At 42.2% G+C, this 23,805-nt stretch overlaps 1 protein-coding gene across 3 annotated transcripts in view; it reads left to right on the top strand.

The window, feature by feature from the left end:
• EPS8L2 (EPS8 signaling adaptor L2) overlaps positions 1-20,572 on the top strand; it is a 112,957-nt gene extending 92,385 nt beyond the window's left edge. For all 3 annotated transcript variants that reach the window (XM_006124878.4, XM_006124875.4, XM_006124877.4), the window contains 10 exons: positions 1,631-1,705; positions 2,592-2,740; positions 3,024-3,150; positions 5,446-5,561; positions 9,613-9,724; positions 11,255-11,374; positions 14,244-14,376; positions 16,532-16,715; positions 17,536-17,665; positions 18,036-20,572. In XM_006124878.4, the coding sequence (XP_006124940.2) occupies positions 1,631-1,705; positions 2,592-2,740; positions 3,024-3,150; positions 5,446-5,561; positions 9,613-9,724; positions 11,255-11,374; positions 14,244-14,376; positions 16,532-16,715; positions 17,536-17,665; positions 18,036-18,107 (1,218 nt within the window). In that variant the 3' untranslated portion in view covers positions 18,108-20,572. The remainder of the gene's footprint in view (positions 1-1,630; positions 1,706-2,591; positions 2,741-3,023; positions 3,151-5,445; positions 5,562-9,612; positions 9,725-11,254; positions 11,375-14,243; positions 14,377-16,531; positions 16,716-17,535; positions 17,666-18,035) is intronic.
• Positions 20,573-23,805: the final 3,233 nt, after the last annotated feature.

Genomic DNA, 23,805 nt, shown 5'->3' with positions numbered 1-23,805 from the left:
ATAAAAACGCCTTTATGCCAGTAAAACTTTGTCCATGCTGGGGGTGTATGCCACTTTAACTATACTGGCATGGCTTAGAGAAGCTCTTTGTTTATAGACACAAACTACTGCCCTGAAGGAACGTAAAGGGGAAGTAGCAATGAAAATATTAATACATTAAACCAGCCCCAACAGGAACACAGCATTTGCAGAAGCCGGGTTGTGTAACTGCACATCCTTACGAGGCATCACTTCACTTAGGTTCACTCATCTATACATCAGTTATTTTTAACATTTTTAATATTAAAGTGCAGAAGGAAAAAAACCCACCATCAGCGAATGTAGCACTTCCCCAACATTAATCCATCTGTAACACCGACAGGTGGAACTGAACCTGGGACCTCTGGAGCTTAGAGTATGAGCCTCTCTACAGCTTGAGGTAAAAGCAAGCTGGCTCTCAGCTAAGGCTGGAGAGTAAATGCATTATTTCTCTCTCTCCCTGTAAGTGGTCTGAGTGCCACTACATGAGCCAGTGAATCACACCCAGTAGGTATGTGGGTTACATATTGTCACACCACACTTGGTAATTGGGCAACTCCATTTTGCATACAGAAACACTGACACAGGGAAGTAAAGTGATTTATCCAAGACCACAGAGTTGGATTTGGTGCTAGAGCTGAATATAGCCATGCCAGGTTCCTGGGCTCAGAGGACCTCACCTGTCTCTCACAAGAGGATGCATGCATACACTGAAGTGATGTCATTGCATCTCCCACTGATTGCTGTAAAAATACACTCGATTCTTGTAATTTACTACCAGGCATTTGTTTTTCCTTTGTCATACACTGCATTTCAAAAGGCGGAGCATTTAGGCTTTAGGAGTCTGCAATCAGTGACCAGTAACAGCTCTAGACACATTGATGCAAATCCCCAAATACTGATGATGCCTTAGGCCATGTCTCTATTAACAGCTGTGCCGCTGTAGCACATATGCTTCCCACTTTGACAGAAGGGTTTTTTTAATCACTGTCGTATATCCACCTCTCCAAGAAGTGATTGCGAGGTTGTTAAAGGATTTTATTCCCTGTCAACTTAGTTGCATGTCTACAGTGGGATTTAGGTTGACTTAATGACGTCACACACAGCTTTGAATAACACAGCCAAATCTACCTCCGTTGTAGGTGTAACCCTGGCCTCAGTGAAGAATTTCCCCTGTTGGTAATTTGCTGAATACAATGCAAGTCAAATGCCTACATACTCATGAAGTTCTGGGGCCTTCTCACTACCCAGGAATTCATGGTCCAGATTTTCAAAAATGACCAATGCTTTTGGGTTCCCAACTCAAAACACTTTGAAAAGCTGTGATTTTCAGAGGGCACATCCTTGGCACTTACTATAAACAGGCCTGATTATTCAGGGTCTCAAAATGGACACCAAAAGAACAAAAGAATTGAGTCACCCAAAATCATGATTTCACTTTGGCCACACTTCATGAGTACAAGCTAACAGCTTGTTTGTTTGTTTGTTTGTCAGGCTCGTAAATTAAGGAAAAATTAGGGAAAGTACCAGAGAACAGCAATCTCTTTGTACCACAGAAGATAGGAGCCAAAAGCCAGCTGTGGATTAACCTGGGATTCTTCTCTCTTTTCAGGCCAAACTGAAAAAGCACATCCAGAACCCGAGTGCTTCAGAACTAGTGCATTTCCTGTTTGGGCCACTAGAACTGGTAACCCTTTAAATACAATTCTTACTCTTACCCAAGTGCCTGTATATAAAGCAGCACCAGTAGAGCATGAGAGACAGACAGAAAGACACTGCACATGATCCAACTATGGGCAGATGCATCAGTGTTAGGGGTGAAAGTGCAAGGTAAAAGCAGCACAGGGAGCATGGAACCAAATTGTGCATTAGCGATTGCCATTGTAGCAATGCCAGTCGTGGGCAGGTAGCTCCCCATATTATCCCAAAATATTACCAGGTGCAGATGTAATCCACTATTTGATGCATGTTGTGTGCTCCTCTCTGTGCCTGATCCACAATCTAGGGTAGCTCCTACACCATAGAGGCTTGTGGTCTACATCCATGGCTCAGTCCCTGATCATGGGGAAGATGGCAGCCACTGCAGAAAGCCAGAGATGTGGAGTACCTAGTCAAGCACCTCACTTGCTAGATTAGGAAAGCATTGAAACCCCTTTTCCTCAGAGACACTCACCTCCTGCCTCTATTTTTACCTTATGCACTTGCATGGAGCATACAGGGAATCAGACTGCTGTGCCAAAATGCACAAAGAATTCACAACCAAACCTGGAAACAGCATAACATTCATCTGGGTTTGGGTTTAATTACAAACTTGGTCTTGGCTCATCAAACTATTCACTAGGGTTGTGAGCCTTTTCAGACTCAGGGCCTTCAGTAGTGAGAAGAAAATCTGTTTCCAACATGGAGCGGCTCTGGGGTGCAATTTCAAGCAAATATCACTCAGTGTTTGAAACACCCTGCAAGATTCTCAATTTCAATAAGAAGCCCAGAGGATTTGATTTTCAGTTTGAGATTGTGGCATTGGTTCATGGGGTGAAAGTTTGTAACCGGCATTGTGTATGTGTGTGACCTAGATTATCCAGAGCTGTGGAGGCCCTGAACTTGCAAGGTCAATCCTCAGCCCGCTTCTCTCTAAAGACACCACAGAGTTCCTGAAAGGACACCTGACACCGAAAGAGATGATGCTTTGGGAGACCCTGGGAGAGACGTGGACCAGATCCAGGTGAGAGTTAGGCTGAGGCAAAGGGCCGCCAATCAGCAGCTGTCCAAGTTCTAAGAACAATTCAATGTAGTGTTTCACTTCTATGGCCTGTTCAGAGGGGTTGAGTGTGAAAGTGGGATTTTGTACAATTGGTTGAAAAACTAGAGGCCTGATTAACTGTTGCCCTGTACCTGGGTGGCTATTTACACAATGTCACCAGGAGCAGGGCAGTGGGGACTTGGGTCCTAGAAAGTATCATTTGAGTATCTCACTTTGCCTCCGTTTTTCCCTCCCATGTTCTAAGAGCGGAATGGCCTAGAGAGTCTGTTGTTCCTCCCTACATCCCAAAGTTCCGCAACGGGTGGGAGCCGCCCCAGGAAATCTTCCGTGGAGCCCCATGGGAAATAGACATTGGACATTTACAGGAAGAGGTAGGTCTCACGCATTGAGTCATTTTTCTTTTCTAACCCAGGACTCAGCCAGCAGGCCAGATCCTCTGCTGAAGCCTGTAGAGCTGCGCCCAGTCTACACCAGCTACAGATCTGGTCCTGTATTTCAAAGCTGACCTCAGGGACAAATGCCAGGTTCACAGCTGGATCCTTGCTGTTTGTCAGCAGAGTCAAGCCAGGCACCCCATTACTGTTTTGAAATGCTACTGAATTCAGTGGAGTTACAGCTGGTGGAGCAGAGAATCAGATGCAGAGTGTCAGTGGCTCGGTTGGGTTAGCACCCGAGTTCCCAGCTCTCTGTTGCCAGTATTAAATCTCAGGGCTGTGTCTAGACTGGCCACTTTTTCCGGAAAAGCAGCCGCTTTTGTGGAAAAACTTGCCAGCTGTCTACACTGGCCGCTTGAATTTCTGCAAAAGCACTGACGATCTCATGTAAGATTGTCAGTGCTTTTGCGGTAATACTATGCTGCTCCCGTTCGGGCAAAAGTCTTTTTCCGAAAGAAAAAGACAGCAGAGATTTCTTTTCCGCCAAAAAGCCCTGATCGCGAAAATGGCAATCGGGGCTTTTTTTGCGGAAATGCACATCTAGATTGGCCACGGACGCTTTTCCGCAAAAAGTGCTTTTGCGGAAAAGCGTCCTGCCAATCTAGATGCGCTTTTCCGAAAATGCTTTTAACGGAAAATTTTTCCGTTAAAAGCATTTCCGGAAAATCATGCCAGTGTAGACGTAGCCCTGCAGGGGTATGTCTACACTGCAAAACCACACTCCCAACCCCAAAACTTGCCTCAGTGAGACTCATAGACCAGCTCTGCAGATTCAGACTCATGCTCTGGCACCAACTAAAGCAGAGAAGATGTTCCCACTTGGGCTCAGAAATCCCTCTCCCCCTTGCGGAGTTTCAAAACCCAAGCAGGGACAGCTGCATGGCTAATTGTATGGCTCTAGTGCAAGCCCAAGTATGTACACTTGGGATCCAAGACCCACTGCACTGGGTGTTTTTTCAGTGCAGGCTAGGGATGTAAAATCCCATTTAATTGGTTTAACCGATTAAAGGGGGCATGGGCGGGGAGGCTGAAGCAGCTCCCCTGCCACAGGCAGGGGCTGCTCCTGCCTGTGAGGCACCCGGGACTGGATTCTGGAGCAGCCTCTGCCTGCAGGGCACCCAAGCCTTCCGTGGACAGGGGCTGCTTCAGACAGCCAGAGCAGCCCCTGTCCATGGTGGGCACCTTCTACGGGGCTGAAGCAGCCCCCTGCCTATGGTGGGTGGGGAGCTGCTCCAGCCCCCACTGGTTAACAGTTAACTTTTCACATTCCTAGTGTAGACTTACCCATAGTGTATTCACTGTGCAGAGAAGAGGCCAGCCATAGTGCAGTCTGTTGGCTTGGCTGATTGCTCTCACCCTGTAACTCTCTTAACAACTTATTCTTGGTTCATCCTGAAAGTAACAGACTCTGGCTAGAGAACATTGGATTGCCTGTCTACCATTAGTCTGGCAATCGTATCCTGGAGCTGTCAGTAGCAGAGATATTTTAATCCATTTACCGTCTATAGTACCCTGGTTTCTGCAGCTGTACCCAAAGAATCAAACCATACTTCACGGCCAATACACATAGTCCCCAATTTACGAACGAGTTACGTTCTTACATACTTACGAACGAGTTACCAAACACTTGGTCATAACTCGATCTGTTCCTAAGTCGGACCCCATTCATTTAAATGTGACTGTGCTGTTCGTAAGTGCAGATCGCGTTCGTAACTCAGGGGCCGGCTGTAATGCGCTTAATGGGAGGTTGGTCATAAGTCGATGTGTTCGTAACTCGGCGACCACCTGAAGAGCCATCAGGTGCTTCCCAAATATACAAAATGGTAGTTGACCTAATTGTGCTACAATGGAGTTTGTGATGGAATCTGAAACACAGGAAATAGGTCGATCAAGAGCTGGATTCATTCTTACTAATCTGAATAAATTACAGAATCTCAAAATATATTCATGGATTTTTAAGGCCAGAAGGGATTGCTCTGATCAGCTAGTGTGACCAGTGTAACACAGGCCTTAGTATTTCACCCAGGGGAGGGAATTATTCACCCTGTGAAGTAAGCGAACCACAAACAAGTAAAGTAACTAGTGTTTCATCTACTACAGCATTTCTTTTTGAAAAACATCCAAACTTGATTTGAAGACTCTGGGCAATGATAAATCTATAACTGCCACCTTCCTGTATCTGATGCAGATTTACTCTCTCAGTAACACTCTGACTCCATTTTACCTTTCCAGCTCTCATCGGCCAATGGATATCCGTATCGTAATTCATCGCTGAAACGTGGCCAGACTCCTGATCAAACACAAGCAGTGGATGCCTTTAAACAAGGTGTTACTCAGCATGTAAATAGGTAATCTACCAGTGCCTAGCAAAATGTGAAGCCTTTGAGCATTATCTCAATAAAAGAAATAAATACTAAGATACTTGCCCCCCACTTTTGACATCTATTTGTTATAATTAAGTCATGCTAGTTGTCTACATCCACAGATGTCAAAACACCAAATTATTATTCATGCACATACTGCCTGCTTCAAAAGCATTTTAATCAGCATGTATGTGCGGAAAGAGGTTACACCCAATTTGTATTTCATCTTTTTAGTGGAAGAATTAGCAGATGATTTTGTCAGTCAATAGGCTTTTATTTCAAACCATAATGCTGACATTAAGATGATGGTGGAGGTTTTCTTTCCTCCTATATTAGCCTGTGTTTGGGATATTCTGTTGCAATCTTTCTTTAAGCAGAACAGTTGTATGGTTAGAGATGCTAGTTTGCTCTTTTATATTCAGGCTATGTCTACACTGCACTGCTCTTCCAAAAAAAGAGGCGGAAAAAGCTACGCAAATTGTGGTTCGCAATTTGTGTAGCTTTTTCCGGAAGAGGCTTTTTCAACAGTTGGCCCATCTACACTGGACCAAATGTCGGGGAAAAAACCCTTTTTCAGAACATTTCTTCTTCTTCGTAAAACGAGGTTTACAGGGATGCAGAAAAAACGCATCTGCTCTTCTGAAAAAAAAATGTGGGAAGAGCAGATACGTTTCCTGGACGCGGCAGAGGTATCCCAGAAAAACTCCGTAGTGTAGACATACCCCCATTCACTCTTGTATTATGCATTTAGAGGAAAACACTTGTAAGAAGAGAGTACATGCTATGATCTACAGCCAGTCAAGATTTTTCTACTGAGATTTTTGTTGTTGAACTATGCAATGAATTCATGAAATGTTTTGTTTGAACTGGGAATTTTCATTTTGCTTTTTGGCAAACCAAAACAAAATTGTTTCAGATTTCCCCGTTTCATCAGCAACCTGAAACTTTCCCCCAAAATATTCTAAATGAAATGTTTTTGTTTAAAAAAATTCAACCAGGTCTATATAACAGCTAGGTATTATTATTATTATCACAAAATCTTATTCTAGTACAGGGCTACACAACACTCAGCCTGTTTGTTTGCAGCCCGCGGTGCGGTTTGGGTTTACGCGGGGCTCAAGACATGGCTTATGGGTGGGAGCCAAAACAAAAAAATTGTCAATATAATAATCTTCTGTTGATATGTGTTTTAGTAGTTACATTCCTGGACTGTCATTGCTCATTAAAAGGGCTGTCATATGGATGGAAATCGGGTCAATATTGCATTTTATTGATATCAGCAGAACTGACCTAAATGGGGTCTGCGTGTTGTGTAGTCTTGCCTTAATCTTTATATTCATGCCCGTTAGTGTGAAAAAAGCTATTTGCACGTATATGCAACCATACTTAAGCTGCAGTCCTCGGCATGTGCTGTGAGTATCACTGTGGCCCTCGGGGCTTCCAAAGTTGAATAGCCCTGGTCTAGTATTTGTTTTACATATAGTACAAGCTGTGATTTTAAAAAACTGTTGGTCATGGAGATGAGGATGGGCCAACACCAGAACTCCAAGGCTGAACCCCGCCAGATACAAGCTCTGGAAAAGCTCAGAGCTAAATCTGATGTAACTTCAGGATTCAGAATTTTTTTCTAGCCAGCCAAAGCAGAAAGTTTGTAATATCCAATTTCCCCTCCTCCCACGTCCCCTCTCAGATCCATGCACAGGAATCTGGGGAAGTTTAGATGCCATCAACTATGTTAGCTAGTTCCAATTAATCAGTATATCAGAATATCAGTATAGCTACCTTGCTCAGGAATGTGAGAAATCCACATGCCTAAGCAACGCAATTATACCTACCTACCTACCCCCCACCCACACACACACACCATCTCTTGTGGAGGTGGATTAACTATGCCAACGGGAGAAACTCTCCTCAGCATAAGAGCGTTTTCTCTTAAGCACCATCGTGGTGCAGTTGCACTCCAGAGTACAAGGCACGCCCATTCCCAAGAAAAGAATGTAGCCTGCTTTGGGGCATGAAGAATTTTTTCTTACAGACATGTAGTTCTTTTATCAGTAAATTCCAAGCGGACTTTACTGTCCTTATGTTTCTCTTGCTTTACCAGCTTATCCACCTTTCAGATAGGATTATATTTAGCAGCATTCATAGGCACATAGTTAAGCACATGCTTCCAGAACACATTACAAGCACATTCTAGTTAAGCACATGCTTAAGTGCTTCCCTGAATCAGGGCCAGGGCTATGCTAGAAAATTTTTGCTGGTGTCACCTTCCTAATGTAAACACAGCTTGTTCTGGGGAGGAAAAAAACCACATTTTATACCAATACCCTGAGCAAAATAAGCTATACAGACAAAAGCACTAGGACTTTTGCTAGTGTCAAACGTGCATGTGCACACACCATCCCCAAAGCAAAAGTTCTAGTGTGGCTGGTCTTAGTTAATGGGGGGGCCAAAGGTTCCTCCACACTTAAAACTTCTCAAGTCCCAGCCAGGGCCGCATTATGACTTTTGTGGGCCCTAGGCACTTTTGCCTTTATGGGCCCCTTCCTCCATAAAAAAAATATATATATATATTAAAAATTATTTTTTATATAACTTTAAATACTTCAACATTTCTTTTCTGTTTTAGGCAAAATTTAATAGATTTTCGTGGGCCCTAAAAGTTTCATTTTTTTCTGATGTGAGAAAAAAATTAAAACATTTTCTTCGACCCTAAAAGTTCATTTTTTTTTCTTCTGATTTTAAAAGAAATTAAAACATTATCGTGGGCCCTAGGCACTGTGCCTAATGGATAAGTTGGCCTTGGTCCCAGCCCTTCCCTTGGTGACTCACTTTGCTTCTGGCATGCTACAAACATACAATTCAAACATTCCTCCCTCTCCCTGCCTGGAGGGAAACTGCTAGAAAAGGTAACCACTCCCTTTCCTGTCTAGTATATTTAGGCTGCCAGGGAGCTGATCCCCAACCCTAGCGAATGCTACAGACTTGCTACTGACATTCGGTACAAGGCTATAATTATTATGACAATTTATTGCCTGGCCCAAGCCAGGAAGACTAGAGGCAACATCTCACAGCAGACCTCATAGCTGGCTCTCTGTAGGCTACTGCTCACCTAAAATGGAGCATCTATTAATGTATATTTAAGAGACAATTGTTTGCACTTGACATAGACCTTCCAGTTACTGCTTTTTGGGGTGGGGGCAGAAGAGAGGGCTGAGACATCTTAGAACAATAAAACAACAATAAAAGACACCGAGGATGTTTCCAAAAGAATAAGCTGGTTATGAGCCAATCAAAAGTTAGGATCATCAGCGTAGTTCCACAGGAAGAGAATTTGGCCTGCTCATTTTACATTCGCGATCGGACTGAAAGCCCCCAGCTATCTGTACTGCATAGCTACACAGAGCTGAAGATCCATAGAGAAAACATCTTCCTGGTTCTAATTTACACGTGATAGCTTCCCACCCCCTCTGGCCCTCAAGGCTCAGCACTGGGGAGCCCGCGCTGGCACTTCAGCCCCCCTGCCACCTACCTGCAGGGCTGGAGCACACAAAATCTACTAAGCTGAGCCCCCCTAGGCTCTGGTGTGCCAGGGGGACGTGGGGAGTGTCCATTACCCCTCTCGGTCAGGGGCTTCTTACTTTGCTTCTCACTTGTGTGTGGCCCCCGACTGATTTTTCTGTGGGTCTGTGACCTCCAACCCAAAAAAGGTTCCCCACCCCTGTGTTAATGGGGAGCAAAGCTGTCTTTTGGTATGAGTCTGCTTACATCAACCTCACAGCTATGCACCAGTCAGTGGTTGCCAAGCCTGCACTTCACAGTTGTGCAGGACTTTTTACTGCAATGTGATCAAAACCTGTTCACTTCCTGGTCACAAGACAATGGGATTTTCTAGAGCTGTTGCCCTATTAACAATCTGCAGTCTCTTTAACTGCATGCTAACATATTTACTACACATGCCAGTTCATCCAGCACTGCCTTTATTGCCATGGCTGTCAGAAGAGTCATGCTTATAACCTCATTTTGTCTCTTGAAGGAATTTTGAAGCACAAGGGATGGCCCAGCCGAAGAAATATGCCAAAATTCGCTATGATTTCACTGCTCGAAATGCCAATGAACTCTCAGTGCTCAAGGATGAAGTCCTGGAGGTAAATTAATAAACTCGGGAGCAAATCTGTATAGTCCCTACTTTCTGAGAGGGGAAGAAGCTGCACTAAGAGACTGAAAAGTCCCTGAGGCTACGTCTACACTGGCCCCTTTTCCGGAAGGGGCATATAAATTTCACCAGTCGTCGTAGGGAAATCCGCGGGGGATTTAAATATCCCCCGCGGCATTTAAATAAAAATGTCCATCGCTTTTTTCCGGCTTTTAAAAAAGCCGGAAAAGAGCGTCTAGACTGGCCCCGATCCTCCGGAAAAAGTGCCCTTTTCCGGAGGGTCTTATTCCTACTTCCGGAAAAGGGGCCAGTGTAGACGTAGCCAAAGAGTTTTCCTCTGGAAGTTCTGAATGACAACATGAAATTTCATTTGGATAATTAAGCTCTAAATCTGAGTTAGAGAAAGAAACCTGGTACAGGTTGAACCTATCTAGTCCAGCAACATCCATGGTCCGGCATGATTTAGTTAACTGGATGTCCACTTATCATGGGTTGGCCAAGTTTCCCATGGTCCCATAAAGTTTGTTTATAGCCACTAGTCCTGGTTCTCAGTGTTCTGTGCTGTTATTTAGCTATAATTAACCACCAAATGTTTTCTAAGAGCCCAGTAAGCAGTAGAAGTGTTGGTAATGCTTCTAGACAATGTTGACCTCCCATGATTCAGCAAATTCTCTAGTTTGGCACCAATCAGGTCCTGAGGGTGCTGGACTAGAGAGCTTCTACCTGTACTTTTAAAGTATCTTAGTACATGGGCTTAGCTGAGCTTTGAGAACACAAAAATGGCAGCAAAGAAAAGCAGATCATATAATTATAATACAATTTTTGACAACATACAGAGCCCAATTTCCAAGCATAGGGCTCAGTCTTGCAACACTGAGCATTCTGGCCTGAATGCAGCAAAGCACTTAAACCCATGGGCTATGTCTACACTCGTAACTTCTTGCGCCAGAAATATGCAAATGAGGCTAAGCGTGGAATATCGCCGAGCCTCATTTGCATACCAAATGAGCCGCCATTTTGCAGAAGAGGCTCTTGCATCAGAAGGAGCTGTCTACACTGCCCCTTCTTGCGCAACAAAAACCCTCTTGCGCAATGCCGTTCTTCCTGAAAAGTAATTGGCGTAATGGCAATTGCTTTTTTTAAAATGCAAAAGCAATGAAGTGTTTCTGGACACCATGATCACTCTCATCAACTAAAGCCCTAAAAAAGCACCATGGGAATTAAGCAGGAGTTAAGAGTTCCTAAGAACACGAGATACATTTTTCCTCCAAATTGCTGTCCAAGAAGGCCACTATCATGATTGTTTTATCAATCCTTTTCAGGGATGCTTATTAATGTTGCATTTGAATGTAAAGTTCCATGAATCTGTTGCCATTTTGTTGGTTGTATTGCAATGCTACCATAGTACTGGGTGTACCTTTTCCACTGCAAACCCATGGGAAGAGGTGAGATTTTTGTTACCTTGTACATGTCATGAATGCTTGATGGTCTCAATAGATGATTTACATTTTTCCCCTTAAAGGTGTTGGAAGATAATAAGCAATGGTGGAAGCTGCTAAACCGGAGTGGGCAGGCTGGTTATGTCCCATATAACATCCTGGATGTGGTGACACAGGAAGATTATGAACAGTTCTATAATCAGGTGATGTTTGATTGGCAACTAGATGCAGTGCCTAATCAGCCTCTGTTAATAGCCATCTTTAGTAGGCATTTAAAAAAGGGGAGGGTGACTCCTACAGACCTTTTAAGACAGTGTTTCTCAACCAGTGGTTCGAGTACCCTTAGGGGTACACGAGAGATATCTGGGGGATACCTCAACACAACTGAAATTTGGAGAAAACTGAATTTTTGTTTTAAGTTTTACAGTGCTTTATTATCTTTGTACTTTTTACACCCAAAAGTGTCATCACCCACCTAACCACGATTAAGTTGTTTCAACAAATGTGTTGCAATGGTAAAATGTGTGTGTGTGTATAAACTGTAGGTACTGGGGGTACTTATAATTTTTTTAAAGGAGTACTTTATAAAAAAAAGTTGAGAAACACTGTTTTAAGACACCCTTTCCCTAACCTCGTAGATTTTCATGAGCTGTGCTGTCCTTACAATTAAATATTATTAGGGAATTACCGGTAATGTCCTACTTAGACATCTCACAACTGGTGTAGTCATAAAGTAGTGCTCCACAATGAAGACTCAATTATGCTTTCAGAGAAAAGTCAGAGACCTCTGAAAACTGTTTCTGGGCATTTGGAGGAGATACAGCTCAACTCCCTGTTGCTAGAGGATTAAGTTTTATAGCCTGACAGAGGATTTTTCTCTTTATGTACAATCATGTAACGTCTTTTGTTTTCATATATGAGCCCTACCCCACCAGGAAAAAGCCATACTTACTTACCAAAAGCCTGAGTCATTATTGCTCTGCACTATGTTGACATTGTCTCCTGAGCAATGTGGAAGTAAAAAGCTGCCAACTCTGACGTGGTAACATTTCACAACCACTTTGCACTAGCTGAAACGCCTGTTCAAGGTGCAGGGAAATAAAGAGCCAGGCCTTTCATTTTGCAGCTAAGCCAGATAGCCCCTTCCTCTAACTTGCCATTTTGCACACCTCTAGCCTTTCATTCAAGGATCTCAAAGTAACATGGAGACATTAATGCTAGCCCTTAAACATAATGACACATGACAAAACAGGCACAAAGTCCGAAATTCTCAAAAGGCTTAGGTACCTAACTCTCATTGAAATCAGTGGGAATTAAGTGCCATTAAGGAGCTGGGTCAAAATGGTTAAGGGTCTGATTTTATGGGCGCTAACCCCCTGCAGCTCCGATTGGTTTGACCTGGAGTTGTGGGTACTCAGCACTTCTTGCAGTTCTGCTGAAGAGGTCAGTCTCCACGTCAGTAACTGATCTGGGAATAGCATCTACCTTTCCCACTTCCTAGTCCTATGGCCTAGCCATCAGGGTACATCATCCTCTGTCAAAACATCCTTATGGTCAGCTGTTTTCTTGTCTGTTATTACTCATTATCTTTTAAGTTGTATACAGTGGTAATACCTAGACAGCAACCATGTCAGGGCTCCATTTTTTCTAAGCACTGTATAAATATTTAGCAAAATGACAATCCCTGTCCCAAAGAGCTTACAAATTTGAACAAGTGGGTGACACAAACAAATAGGTCAGAGTTGACAGGAATGGGATTACAAAGATACCAGGAGACATGCAATTTTTAGCCAAATACTCACAAATTGCCATTGACCTCACCCATTTAATCCCACTTCTTACAAGTGGATGGGAGTAGAATTTCACATGCTTTCGAACTTTAAGTGTAATAATTTTTTCTATGATAATTTCGGCCAAGCCATTGAGAACTTCATGTACCGATGAAAGGCTCTTCCCAAACTAAGTTTAAAGTATGAATTATTTATCTAAAATTGGAGTGGAAAGTGACCTACAGATAGGTAGGCAGAAAATAAATTCAGTACTGTCTGCCCCAAGCATTCTAAAACCACAGTCTTTGAAGCTTGACCTATGGAGTGATGAAGTAGGCTGGAGCGGAATGAGATTGACTTAAAAACTGTGAACTATTAAAGACCTTTTCTTTGCTACATGGCTTCTGAGCCTTAGGGAGCGCTCATGTCACATACACAGGTTTTTCTATAAAGTTATAAGGACAGGAGACTAAACTTTTGTTTTAAAAAATTTATATTCTCACAAAATAATTTAACAGCTAACATGGGATTTCTTATTGCAAAGTTCATGAAAAAATCATGGGAATATTTTTTAACAAGTTCTGTGGGCAAGTTATTAAGCAATGAAATTTGGGTTATACAAGCCAGCAGTCAATGTTCCCTCTTTTTCCATATGTGAGTGGAATACATTTTGTTATGTGCACCAAGGCATGTGCAGATGAGCACCCCACCACAAAAAACCTGCTGCTAGCTGTGGGCACTCTGCTAACCAGCTGGGCAGCATTTGAATCTCTCATGGGTGGCCGTCCAAGTTTATTTTAACCAGAAGTACAAAGGAGACATGAGTCCGAGAGGTATTGACCCTACTCACAGACTTCCTGCTAGCTATGCTGGTGATAAATGGGGAAGTGAAATGTTAGCCGGGAGTTCTTCTCATGATGCCAAAGAACGTAGGGAACACTGCCAACAGTACATAATCACATTTAAGTTGGCATGATTTGGAAACACAATGTTGAGGTCTTTGTACAACCTGAGAAAACAGATGACAACAGCATGTGAACATTCATGCCTCTGCTTATGAAAAATCTTTCATTCAATTTCACTGGATGGTGTAAAACACAGAAATAAATGGAAGCTGGTCAAGTACATGTCACATAATTAAACATTGATTTCAACAGAACTAGACCATCTTACAGAACAGATGAAGACTTGGCCCAATGTGCTCTGATCTACTATTGTTGTGGGGTGGGAGGGGCAAATATTTAATAAATCTGAAAAATATTTTCCTTAACATCTTTTTTGGTGTATTGTTTATTTTAACCAGAAGTACAAAGGAGACATGAGCCCGAGAGGTATTGGCCCTACCAGCCCTACTCACAGACTTCCTGCTAGCTATGCTGGTGATAAATGGGGAAGTGAAATGTTAGCCGGGAGTTCTTCTCATGATGCCAAAGAACGTAGGTGCATAGTATCATGGTCCTTACCATTCACTGCAACTCCAGCAATGTAATATTGTTTCACAATATACGCTCCAAAGAAGTTGGCACTTCAGTTCTGGAACTTAGATTTAAACTGAGAATTTCCACCAATGTGTTCTTTCCTTTGTTTGCATTGGGATTTCTTCTTCTTTACTTACTTTTAGAAAAACATTTGTTTACTTGTTTTCTTAATCACTGTGTATACCTGCCTAAATCTATGCACCTAAATCTATGAAGTACCCAAACCAACATATGCACAGACAAGGGGCAAGATCTTCCCCCCACACAGACATGCACACACTCAGGCTTCTTTATGCCATATAAAAGTGCCAGTGAAGCACACAGGTAAGAGCTGTGGTTCTAGCCAAGGGAGGATTCCCCAGTGCAGTCACCATGGAAGACAGCCAGGAAGCTGTTTTTCAAGACTTCCTGTGCAAACCCTGTTCTAGGATGCATGCCAGGGCTGGGCCCACAAGAATCACAACGAGGTAGGGCCACAGCACTGTTGAGATTCTGAACTATACTGTGCCCCATAGAGCAGCCCTGGGAAGGCTGCTACAAGTTACACAGGCCTGCCCAGGACTGTCCAAATGACATTCTGGGCCCCACAGCAGCCCAGAAATGGGAATTCACAGAGGTGGGAATGGGAATTCACAGAGGTGGCTTAAACCCACCTTACCCTCTGGGCTGCAAGGTGTGTGCTGTACCAGTCTCACTTCACTTGTGTTTAGATGTCTACTATGTGTTCATTCAGGCATCTACTATATGTTGCAGCAACCATATTTGCCCCCCCCCATTTTTTTTTGCTTCTGTCTTTTACATATTTGCTGCTGTACAAAACCTGAAGTACTCAGCATACCCAAAGCATTCTGTGTGCAGCTATTACAAAATAAACACCCACTTGTCTTTGTTAATTGTCATATTTACAATGTTATCACTTTAAAAACATGCTGGACTTCGGTCTCCAAAAGGAATTACCCAGCCATTTGAATAGGCTGTTGCCTGCTGCAGTTTTAGAAGAACCCTAGCAATATCTCCTTTGAGGGGTAACCAGGCAGCAGCTGGGTGCTTGCTTTCCAGTACAGGCAGAGAGATGTGCTAGTGCTGTTCAGGCTAGTGTGCTGAAATAGCAACGTGGTCACTGTGGCATAGGCTATGGCTCAGGTAGCTAATGATGTTGACAATATGCCACGAAAAGTCTGTGAAGGGAAATGATAACACACTGGCTTGTGAAAAAGGTAACCTAGCTCTCTCAAAGAAGCCAGTGCTGGCTGCTTGAAGGACAGGAATGGCCAGTTCCCACTTTTCAGGAGTTTTCCTTTTCTCCCTACTGTAATTCTAGTCTACACAACCAACTTCCTTGTTTCTGCAGCCTGTGAGAAAATAAACCCCTCCTGGCCCCAACTCCCAGGGAACCAGCATGTAACCTGCAGCGCCGGGGGGGAGGGGGTATGGACAGGAGCTGGTAACTAGAACCGGTAAGCAGGTGAGGCTTACCAGTTAAACAGTTAACCTTTTAAATCCCTACTAGAAATCCCATCACAAGAATTCATTTAAATGAAAACAGAATACACAACCATTCAACTATTGCTACCACGTACAAAAATAAAGATCTCTCAGGTATTTGTTAGAGATACGTGGAGGGTTTTACTATATGTCCATGTGTCATTACTATCTAGTCCTAATATTGTAGCTGGGAGCTACATACCACAATGCCATCTCTGCTGTCTCCAGTCTCTCAGGATCACCAGCGACTTTCCAAGATTATCCAGTTAGCCTTGCTGGAGTTGCTTTACAACGGCTCTTGCATTGCAGGACTCATGGCAGCATGAACACAATACCAGTCCCCACCCACTCACTCATCTTAGGAGCAAGTAACCCCAGCACTGATCCTCAGCTAGCTTTTTGAAAACTGAAACCAGCCTAAAACTTACCCACAAGCATGTTCATTAAAGTTAATCATATAATTAAACTTCCCTGGTATTCTGTTGAGTATGTATTGTTATAGAGTTTATAGAACCGCAGAGCCAAATTCTGCCTTTACTTGTACCTCATTGATTTCCACTGGTCGTAACTTAGAACATAATTTCACTCCCTGATTTCTTTGTCATCTGAAAGTGTGCTCTGTTTCCAGAACTTATCCATCATATGGATGAGGTGAACGATGAGTTGCTGAAGAAGATCACAAATAGTAAAGTTCATCCCCCACAAAGAAACTTTAAAGTGGAGAAGACTCAGCAAGTTCTTGTGCCTCTGACATTTGAGTCAAGTGCTGAAGAGGTCAAAGCATGGCTGGAAGCAAATGCTTTTAGCAAAGGGTAAATCTGCTAACCTGCTATGTGAGATGCTGAGCTTTCATTGAAAAGGGGGAGCAGGGAGGTTTTTGACATTTGTCTTGGATTACAGGGTATTATATTTAATTTATAAAACTTGTAAGCAAGTGACATTTCTACCCTGCTCCTAATTTGCGATGTGAACAGGTAACTGGTTACCCAGTAATCATTACCGTTAATGGGTGATGCTTAACAGGTAATGGCCAATGGACTGACTGTAGCCTCGCATGGAGAGAGTGAGGAGGGGCAGAAGCAACAGTGGTGTGGAGAGGGGCTGCCCACGGTTGGGTCAGAAACAGACAGGCTTGAGCAGCTCCTGCCAGTGATGGGCTGCTCCAGCCCGACCGCGGGGGGCACTGCAGCCCCATGGGCCAGAACAGCAGCCCCAACCCGCCCGTTTAATCAGTTAACTGGTTAAACTTAACTTAGCATTAATTGCTTAGGCACTTCTTGAAAATCTCACTATACCTTAGCTATCTCTTTAGGCACCTAAGCACCTTGAAAAATCTGGCCTTAAGTGACTTGCTCTGGTGATTGCCTCTACAGTCTTGAACTGGATTCCAGCACTAGGCTGTAATTCCTAAACACCTCTTACCTAGGGATTATAATTAAGTATGTAACTAAATATGGTCTGCTAACTTTTCAGAATATTATTAAATATATGTGGAGGCAAAGCCTAATCTCAAATGTTTTTTGCTCCATTGAGTGGAAAGTGCCCTAGTAAGACAAACCATCACTGACTTCTTACTCCATTTTTCTCCTTTGGAACCTATCACATGCTTTTCGTTACTTGTGTTTTTTCTAGGACTGTGGACCATCTTGGGATACTTACAGGGGCCCAGATTTTCTCTCTGAATAAGGAGGAATTGAAGAAAGTGTGTAATGAAGGAGCCAGGGTATACAGTAAAATCACAGTGCAAAAATCTCTTCTGGAGGTAAGTTTTCCTCACAAAACACTATTAGTATGGAACCCAGTGTCGCAAAAAGACTAGTAAGAACTATTAAACAAGCATTTTAAGAGTGGTTTTAATCAACCAAGGTAAAAGGTGTGCTGGGCACTCATTTAGCATAAACACAGTAGAAATCTTGTGAAGACTACATGAAAGAAACACTGGACCAGATCCTCAGCTAGTACAAATCAACATACTCTAATGAAAGAATCTGGACTGTTAATTTATACTCTCTCTCCTTGAAATTAGTTCTACTTTGAAAGCATTCTGTATCAAGCATTCTGTATCACTGATTTAAGTTAGGCTATAAGCCATTTTTTGAGGTTCAAACTCTTACATTTTGTTCCCTTTTCAGAAAAGCAGAGGGGAGTCGGAGCTTCAAGGAATTATGAAACGCCGCCAAGAGAGGAGCGATTCTGCTATTTAAAGTTCTATCTACTTTTTTTCTCAACTATCAGTCATAGTAGTGCAAAAAAAGAAAAAAGAAGAAAAAAAGGGAACAGCAGCAATGATCCCCGATCAAAATGAGAGAAACTACAGAGACCATCTCCTAGCAGTGTAATTGCCATCAAACTGACAATTCCTTGAGCACTGTTGATAAGGAGGATACTCATTCGCTTATGTTGGGAGAGAAGTTTTAGTATTGCATGAAATATTTTTATATCTATCTATATATTTTATACAGAAATCTTGTGTATACAGTCCAGAGTATGAGCAGGATCTGAATTCATGGGATTCTAAGTGTATGAAGCCAGGCTGGATTCAAGTTTAAAAAAAGCCCCAAAACCTGAACTTCAGAATATATTGCTATATGATATCCATTGACTTGATAAAGATCCAAAAAGACTGTTAGAAATAATGCTCCAAAGGACTGCTTGAATGCTTAGCATTTCTGTACCATAAGGACTAGAGCTTTCTCTCCCGTTTTTTTCTTCTTGTCTGTGACAAAGAAACAGCAACAATATCCTGAGTTTCCCTGTTCATGGAGACTCAAGCAGACCATTTCTTCCTTCTCTTCTACCCCATGCTCCTCCCAGCCCTTAAATATTTTAAAACAAAGGTCCAGGTCTGTCAGTACCTGAAGATGACAATATATAGCATATAACAGATTTTAGGATTGGGTCACCCTGTTTAAACATTCATACAATGCTACTTTAAATTGCAGGGAGTATTTTAATTAAACACTAAAGAGCAGTAATACCTTGAAATTATTTAGATTTGCCAATTGGGAAGTAATGCTTAGTCACATTTTCCCATACAAGGACTACTAGTGGATGGGGACCAGTGCAACTATGCAGCAGTTTTACGTGGCATTGATCCCAAATGTCAAACTATAGAGTACCGTCAAACCCAAGACTTCAACAAATCAGACGATAAACCCATACAACTTACTCCCAGTCTGAAATGCAAACACACACACAATCTACACATGCAATACTATGCCCTGCTTTAATAATATAACTGTGTTGCAGTATATGACACAAGTAGTGAATATTTAGGAACATAAATGGAAGATGGGATGGCCATTTCACACACAATAAAATCTTTGCAAAAAGTCTGAAAAATTACTTAAATACATTTGTTATGTTACTTTGTTTTTCCTAGCACTGACAGTGTTCAAGATTATGTATATGGATCGGTAAAGAAAAGATCCCTGCCCAAAGTAACATACAATCAAGTAGTTGTGCCGTGATAATTTATAACACATTTTAAATAAACAGAACAAGCATAAGCTGTATTTTCGGGGTTTTGGCATGTATAATGAAATCGACAAGTCTGAAGTCCACAAGACATACATCATTTCTTGACTTTTTCACCAGCCTTAGAGTGGAAAAGGCAAAAACAAAAGTAAGTACAGGTACTGCTCATTGTCTGAGATGATAGTAATAACATTGGAGTTACTTTGATCTGCACTCTCCTTTATCCATGTTAGCTTTGGTTAATGTTAATGGAAATTCTGACCTTGAATTTGCAAAGACCTACACTTGTGTTTAGTTTACACCCTATGAATTTACACACTTTCACTTCAGTGGGAATACTCACAGTGCATTAAGTTAAGCAAACGCATAAACCTTTGCAGGAATGGGACCCAAGCTTGTTTGTTTAATTAAATACTTTTTGGTATGATTCATCATACTGAACTGTATGCACCCTGTAAATGGAGGAGTAGGTGGGAAAGGTGGTTTCTATATTAAAGAACACCAGTGCATTCTTTGTTTTTACTAAAATGTTTATAATGGATGATTTCAAAAAAGCAAAGCCTTAGACAAGGCCATCTTTAGCACTAGTAGAGCTAAAAATCAAAGCAATAATTAGGGAAATCGTCAGTGCAGAGAAGGCACTAGACTGTGAGATATGTTCCTCCCACATCAGACTTTTCTTGCCAAGGTAGCTGGAACCTGAAAAGGGTACTGGGAGGAATGAAGGAGATCATACTTCTGGAGAGCCATCAAGCTTTTGACTGGAGTAGAATGAAAGCAAGCATTAATACTAGGAAATAAGGATGTACAAGGATAGCGGGTTAAATTAATTTTTAAAAAACTACAATAAAAATAAACCAAAAGGCAAGCTAAGAAGCATAACACACCATTTTTGTCTTTATGTATAAAGAAAAAAATATCAGTCACATTTACAGCTATTTGGATTTATATTAGCTGTCCATTCAACAGTTCTGAGAAGAATTGTTGCCAATCTTAGAGCACCTATTTAAAATATATGCTTTACTAAACCTCATCTTAGGTTTAGTTTACATATGAATGAGCTATGCATCTGACATATTTGTATTGTCTGCAGATAAAACTATAATGTACATGAATGTAACTGAACTAAGGATAAAATGATATAACCATGCACTGTTTATGATTTATTAAAATAGTTAAGTTATAACTACAACTTTTTCTTGGTTTTAAGTGGAGATAAGCAAAAACAAGAAAATTAGGGAGAAGAATACGACTGTTTTTTTCAAATGTTTTGTTGCAGTAAGCCTTTCAATGTACAAGAATAGATTTGGTAACCTGTTTCTTCTTGTTTCTCAGCAAGAAATATTCAAAAGTGAGACCACTACAGCATAAAAATCATTCAAAACTAGAAATGGGGCAAAACCTAGTCTGAAAGAGCCCAATTCTGGGAAAATTAGGATGTGGATCCAAACTTTGCAATTAGATACTTCGAGTTGAGGAATATTTTTTGCCTCTGGAAGAGGCAATTTGGAGAATTCAGTTGCATTTGCAAGTGCAGATCTTTCCTATGCAGCATTTCATAGATGCACACTGACATCAATGATGCCCAAACCTAGAGGAACATGGCAGCCAATGATCATATTCCTGTACTAAACCTGCAGATCTTGACAAGGAAGCTGTGATCAATGAGGAGCGTGAAATTCCTACCAATATTCATAAAATTTGAAAATCTGAAAACACTAATGATTCTTTCACCGATATTCTTCTGTCTTGGACAAGGACTTGGTGGTTTATGCAGTGGCATATTCGAATACATCAGGCAGATTATGGGAAATCATTGTCACATCTCTCACATACAAGGCATTACAAACTAAAAGCAGGGGAAAGAATGATCACAATATCTAAGAGAGGAACCACAGCCAATAAGTTCTGCCTGTTCAATATTTTCTGCCAGTCAATAGGATGTGGAACATTACCAACACCCTTTTCTATTAAACTATTCAAGGAGCACAACACCATGAACTGGTCCTTTAATTATCTAACATTAGCAACATATGTAAAAATGGCTGAGTTTTATTAAAATTAATGGGTGTACTGATTAGGATGTTAAATACCATTTAATTGGTTAACCCATTAAATTTAATGTTTAACCAATTAACTGATTAAAGGGGAGGGCTCACTCCAGGCCATCCCCCTGCTTGCTGCAGACAGTGGCTGCTCCAGCCAGCCTAGAGCACCCCTGCCCACAGCATGCCTCAGAAGGGGCCTGATGCCAACAGGTTAACCATTCACATCCCTAACAATAGCTGTGGTCCAATGAAGAGATCCACAAGCAGAGCTAATACTTCTCTGCCTACAGCTGTAAGGGAAATAGGGGTATGTTGCTACAGCTTCTTTAATGTCTTGGGCTAGTAGATACAGCCTGAATTTTACTTCACAGATATTAAATAAATGTATGCTGTCCACGTATATCAGATCAAAGGCAACCCTACACCTGCCTTCTTGTTCAATATTCAGCCTGTTCCAGCATGCCAATGGGGGAAAAAAAAGATAGCAACTACATCTGTCTGTGTCATAGAGATGCTCCAAACCCACACAGGCAGACAGAAAAACCCCTGTAAGGGTCAGCTGTAAAAGTGGCAGAGACCTTAAACAGGCCTTCAGTCTGTCTTTCATCATCTTGGCTCACTCAGGTCTGCTCTACAAGGGTAGGTCAAAGTAAGATACATAATTCCAGCTACGTAAGTTATGAAGCTGGAGTCAATGTATCTTAAATCCCATCCCACAGTGGGAGGTCAACATGAGCAAACGCTCCTGTCGGCTTCCCTTACTCCTCGTGAAGAGATGGGGTACTGGCACCAATGGGGGCGACCTTTGAGTTTGATCTAGTGGGTCTATACAACATCCAGTAAATCAACCCTAGAACAGCAGTTTCCAAACTTTTCGGCATCATGCCCCCTTTTTGATTTTTGAGAAACCCTCACGCCACTCCACCTCAAATAGCAGCAAAACTTGTTGAGCAAAAAAAAAAAAAAAAGGAACTGACCAGGGCTAAAAAACAAAAATAGCAGCAAAACTTAGGGGGTGAGGAATTGACAGCGAGGGTGGGGAAGGAGGGCTAGGTCACCTTGTGCCCCCCTGGAATTTCTCCATGCCCCCTCCAGGGGGGCACACCCCCCAATTTGGGAACCCTTTCCCTAGAAGATCAACAGTATCAATCTTCTGTGTAATGTAGACTTGCCTCACTGCCTTACGTTACCAGACACATAGGTTCACTCAACTGTTCAGTGTGCACCTGTTAATAACATGGCAACTCTGGTTTCTTGATTGATGTATAATCTTTCTCCAAACAACCTCTCAGGCACTAGATACTCACTGCTTGCTAATGAGAAAGTACATCAGCTTTCTCCCATAAGAGGGGTTGGGAGTGTTAGCCTTCCCAATTAAGGGGTATATTGATCGATCCAAAAAAGGGGCATTCAACCACCCTGGTGCAAAGGAAGGGAGGAGCTTCATCTTTGCCTCCATATCAGCAGGAAGCCAAACACCCCATTCCTCAATGGAGAAAAGCACCTGCTTTAACCTCAACAAAATAGAGAGAGGATTTATAACACTCCCCAGACGCACTCCAAGTTCTGAGGCACCTCATCACCACCTGACATTAGTGTGAGAAAGTCATGGCTGCACTGGATTAGCTTCCTGAAACAGGAAACAGCCACCCTCTGGATGTGTCTAGACAACAGGGTTTTTTCGAAAAAACTTCCCGTGTCTAGACTGCTGCCATGTTCTTTCGAAAGTAAATCAAAAGAACATGGCAGTTTTTTCGACTGCTGAAAACCTCGTTTTACGAGGAATAATGCCATTTTTCAAAAGTGCTCTTTCGAAAAAAGGTGCTGTGATGCAAACTGTGCTTTTTTGAAAATACTGATTGTAGTCTAGACGCTCTTTTTTGAAAGAGGCTTTTTCAAAAGTATCTTTCGAAAAAGGCTTGCAGTCTAGATGTAGCCTCCGGCAGAACAAGCACTGCTTTCCAGGCCAATCTCTCACAGTACAAGTAGTGACAGGTACATCCCAGTCCCTAAATCCTTGGAGCATTCCTGGCAACATTCAGCCCTTACACAGTGAATACTCATACAATTTAAGACTTACTATTCCCAAAAGGAACACTGCCCACTAGTTTGCTACATTCAAGTCAGGATAACCGCTGTGTTTCCTTCCCCAGAAAAGTTATATTTTTTATAACAAAAACAAAGAATAAGTTCATTGTCAAAGATCAGAGAGCCAAGTGACTGTAATAATATTGGCAACGAATGGTAACCTATAAAGCAAAATCCACACTTTTTAGAGCCATGGCACCTGCGGGGGCATTTGTGTGCGCCTGCCAAGTGCTCAGGGCTAGGCTGGCCCCGGACACGTGGTGCATGCGCTGTGCCGGAGCCAGCCTTG

This window comes from Pelodiscus sinensis, chromosome 4 (assembly GCF_049634645.1).
Source record: "Pelodiscus sinensis isolate JC-2024 chromosome 4, ASM4963464v1, whole genome shotgun sequence".
Classification (NCBI taxonomy): Eukaryota; Metazoa; Chordata; order Testudines; family Trionychidae; genus Pelodiscus; species Pelodiscus sinensis.
Note: the sequence above shows the minus strand (reverse complement) of the source record. Positions and strands in the feature narration are given on the sequence as shown.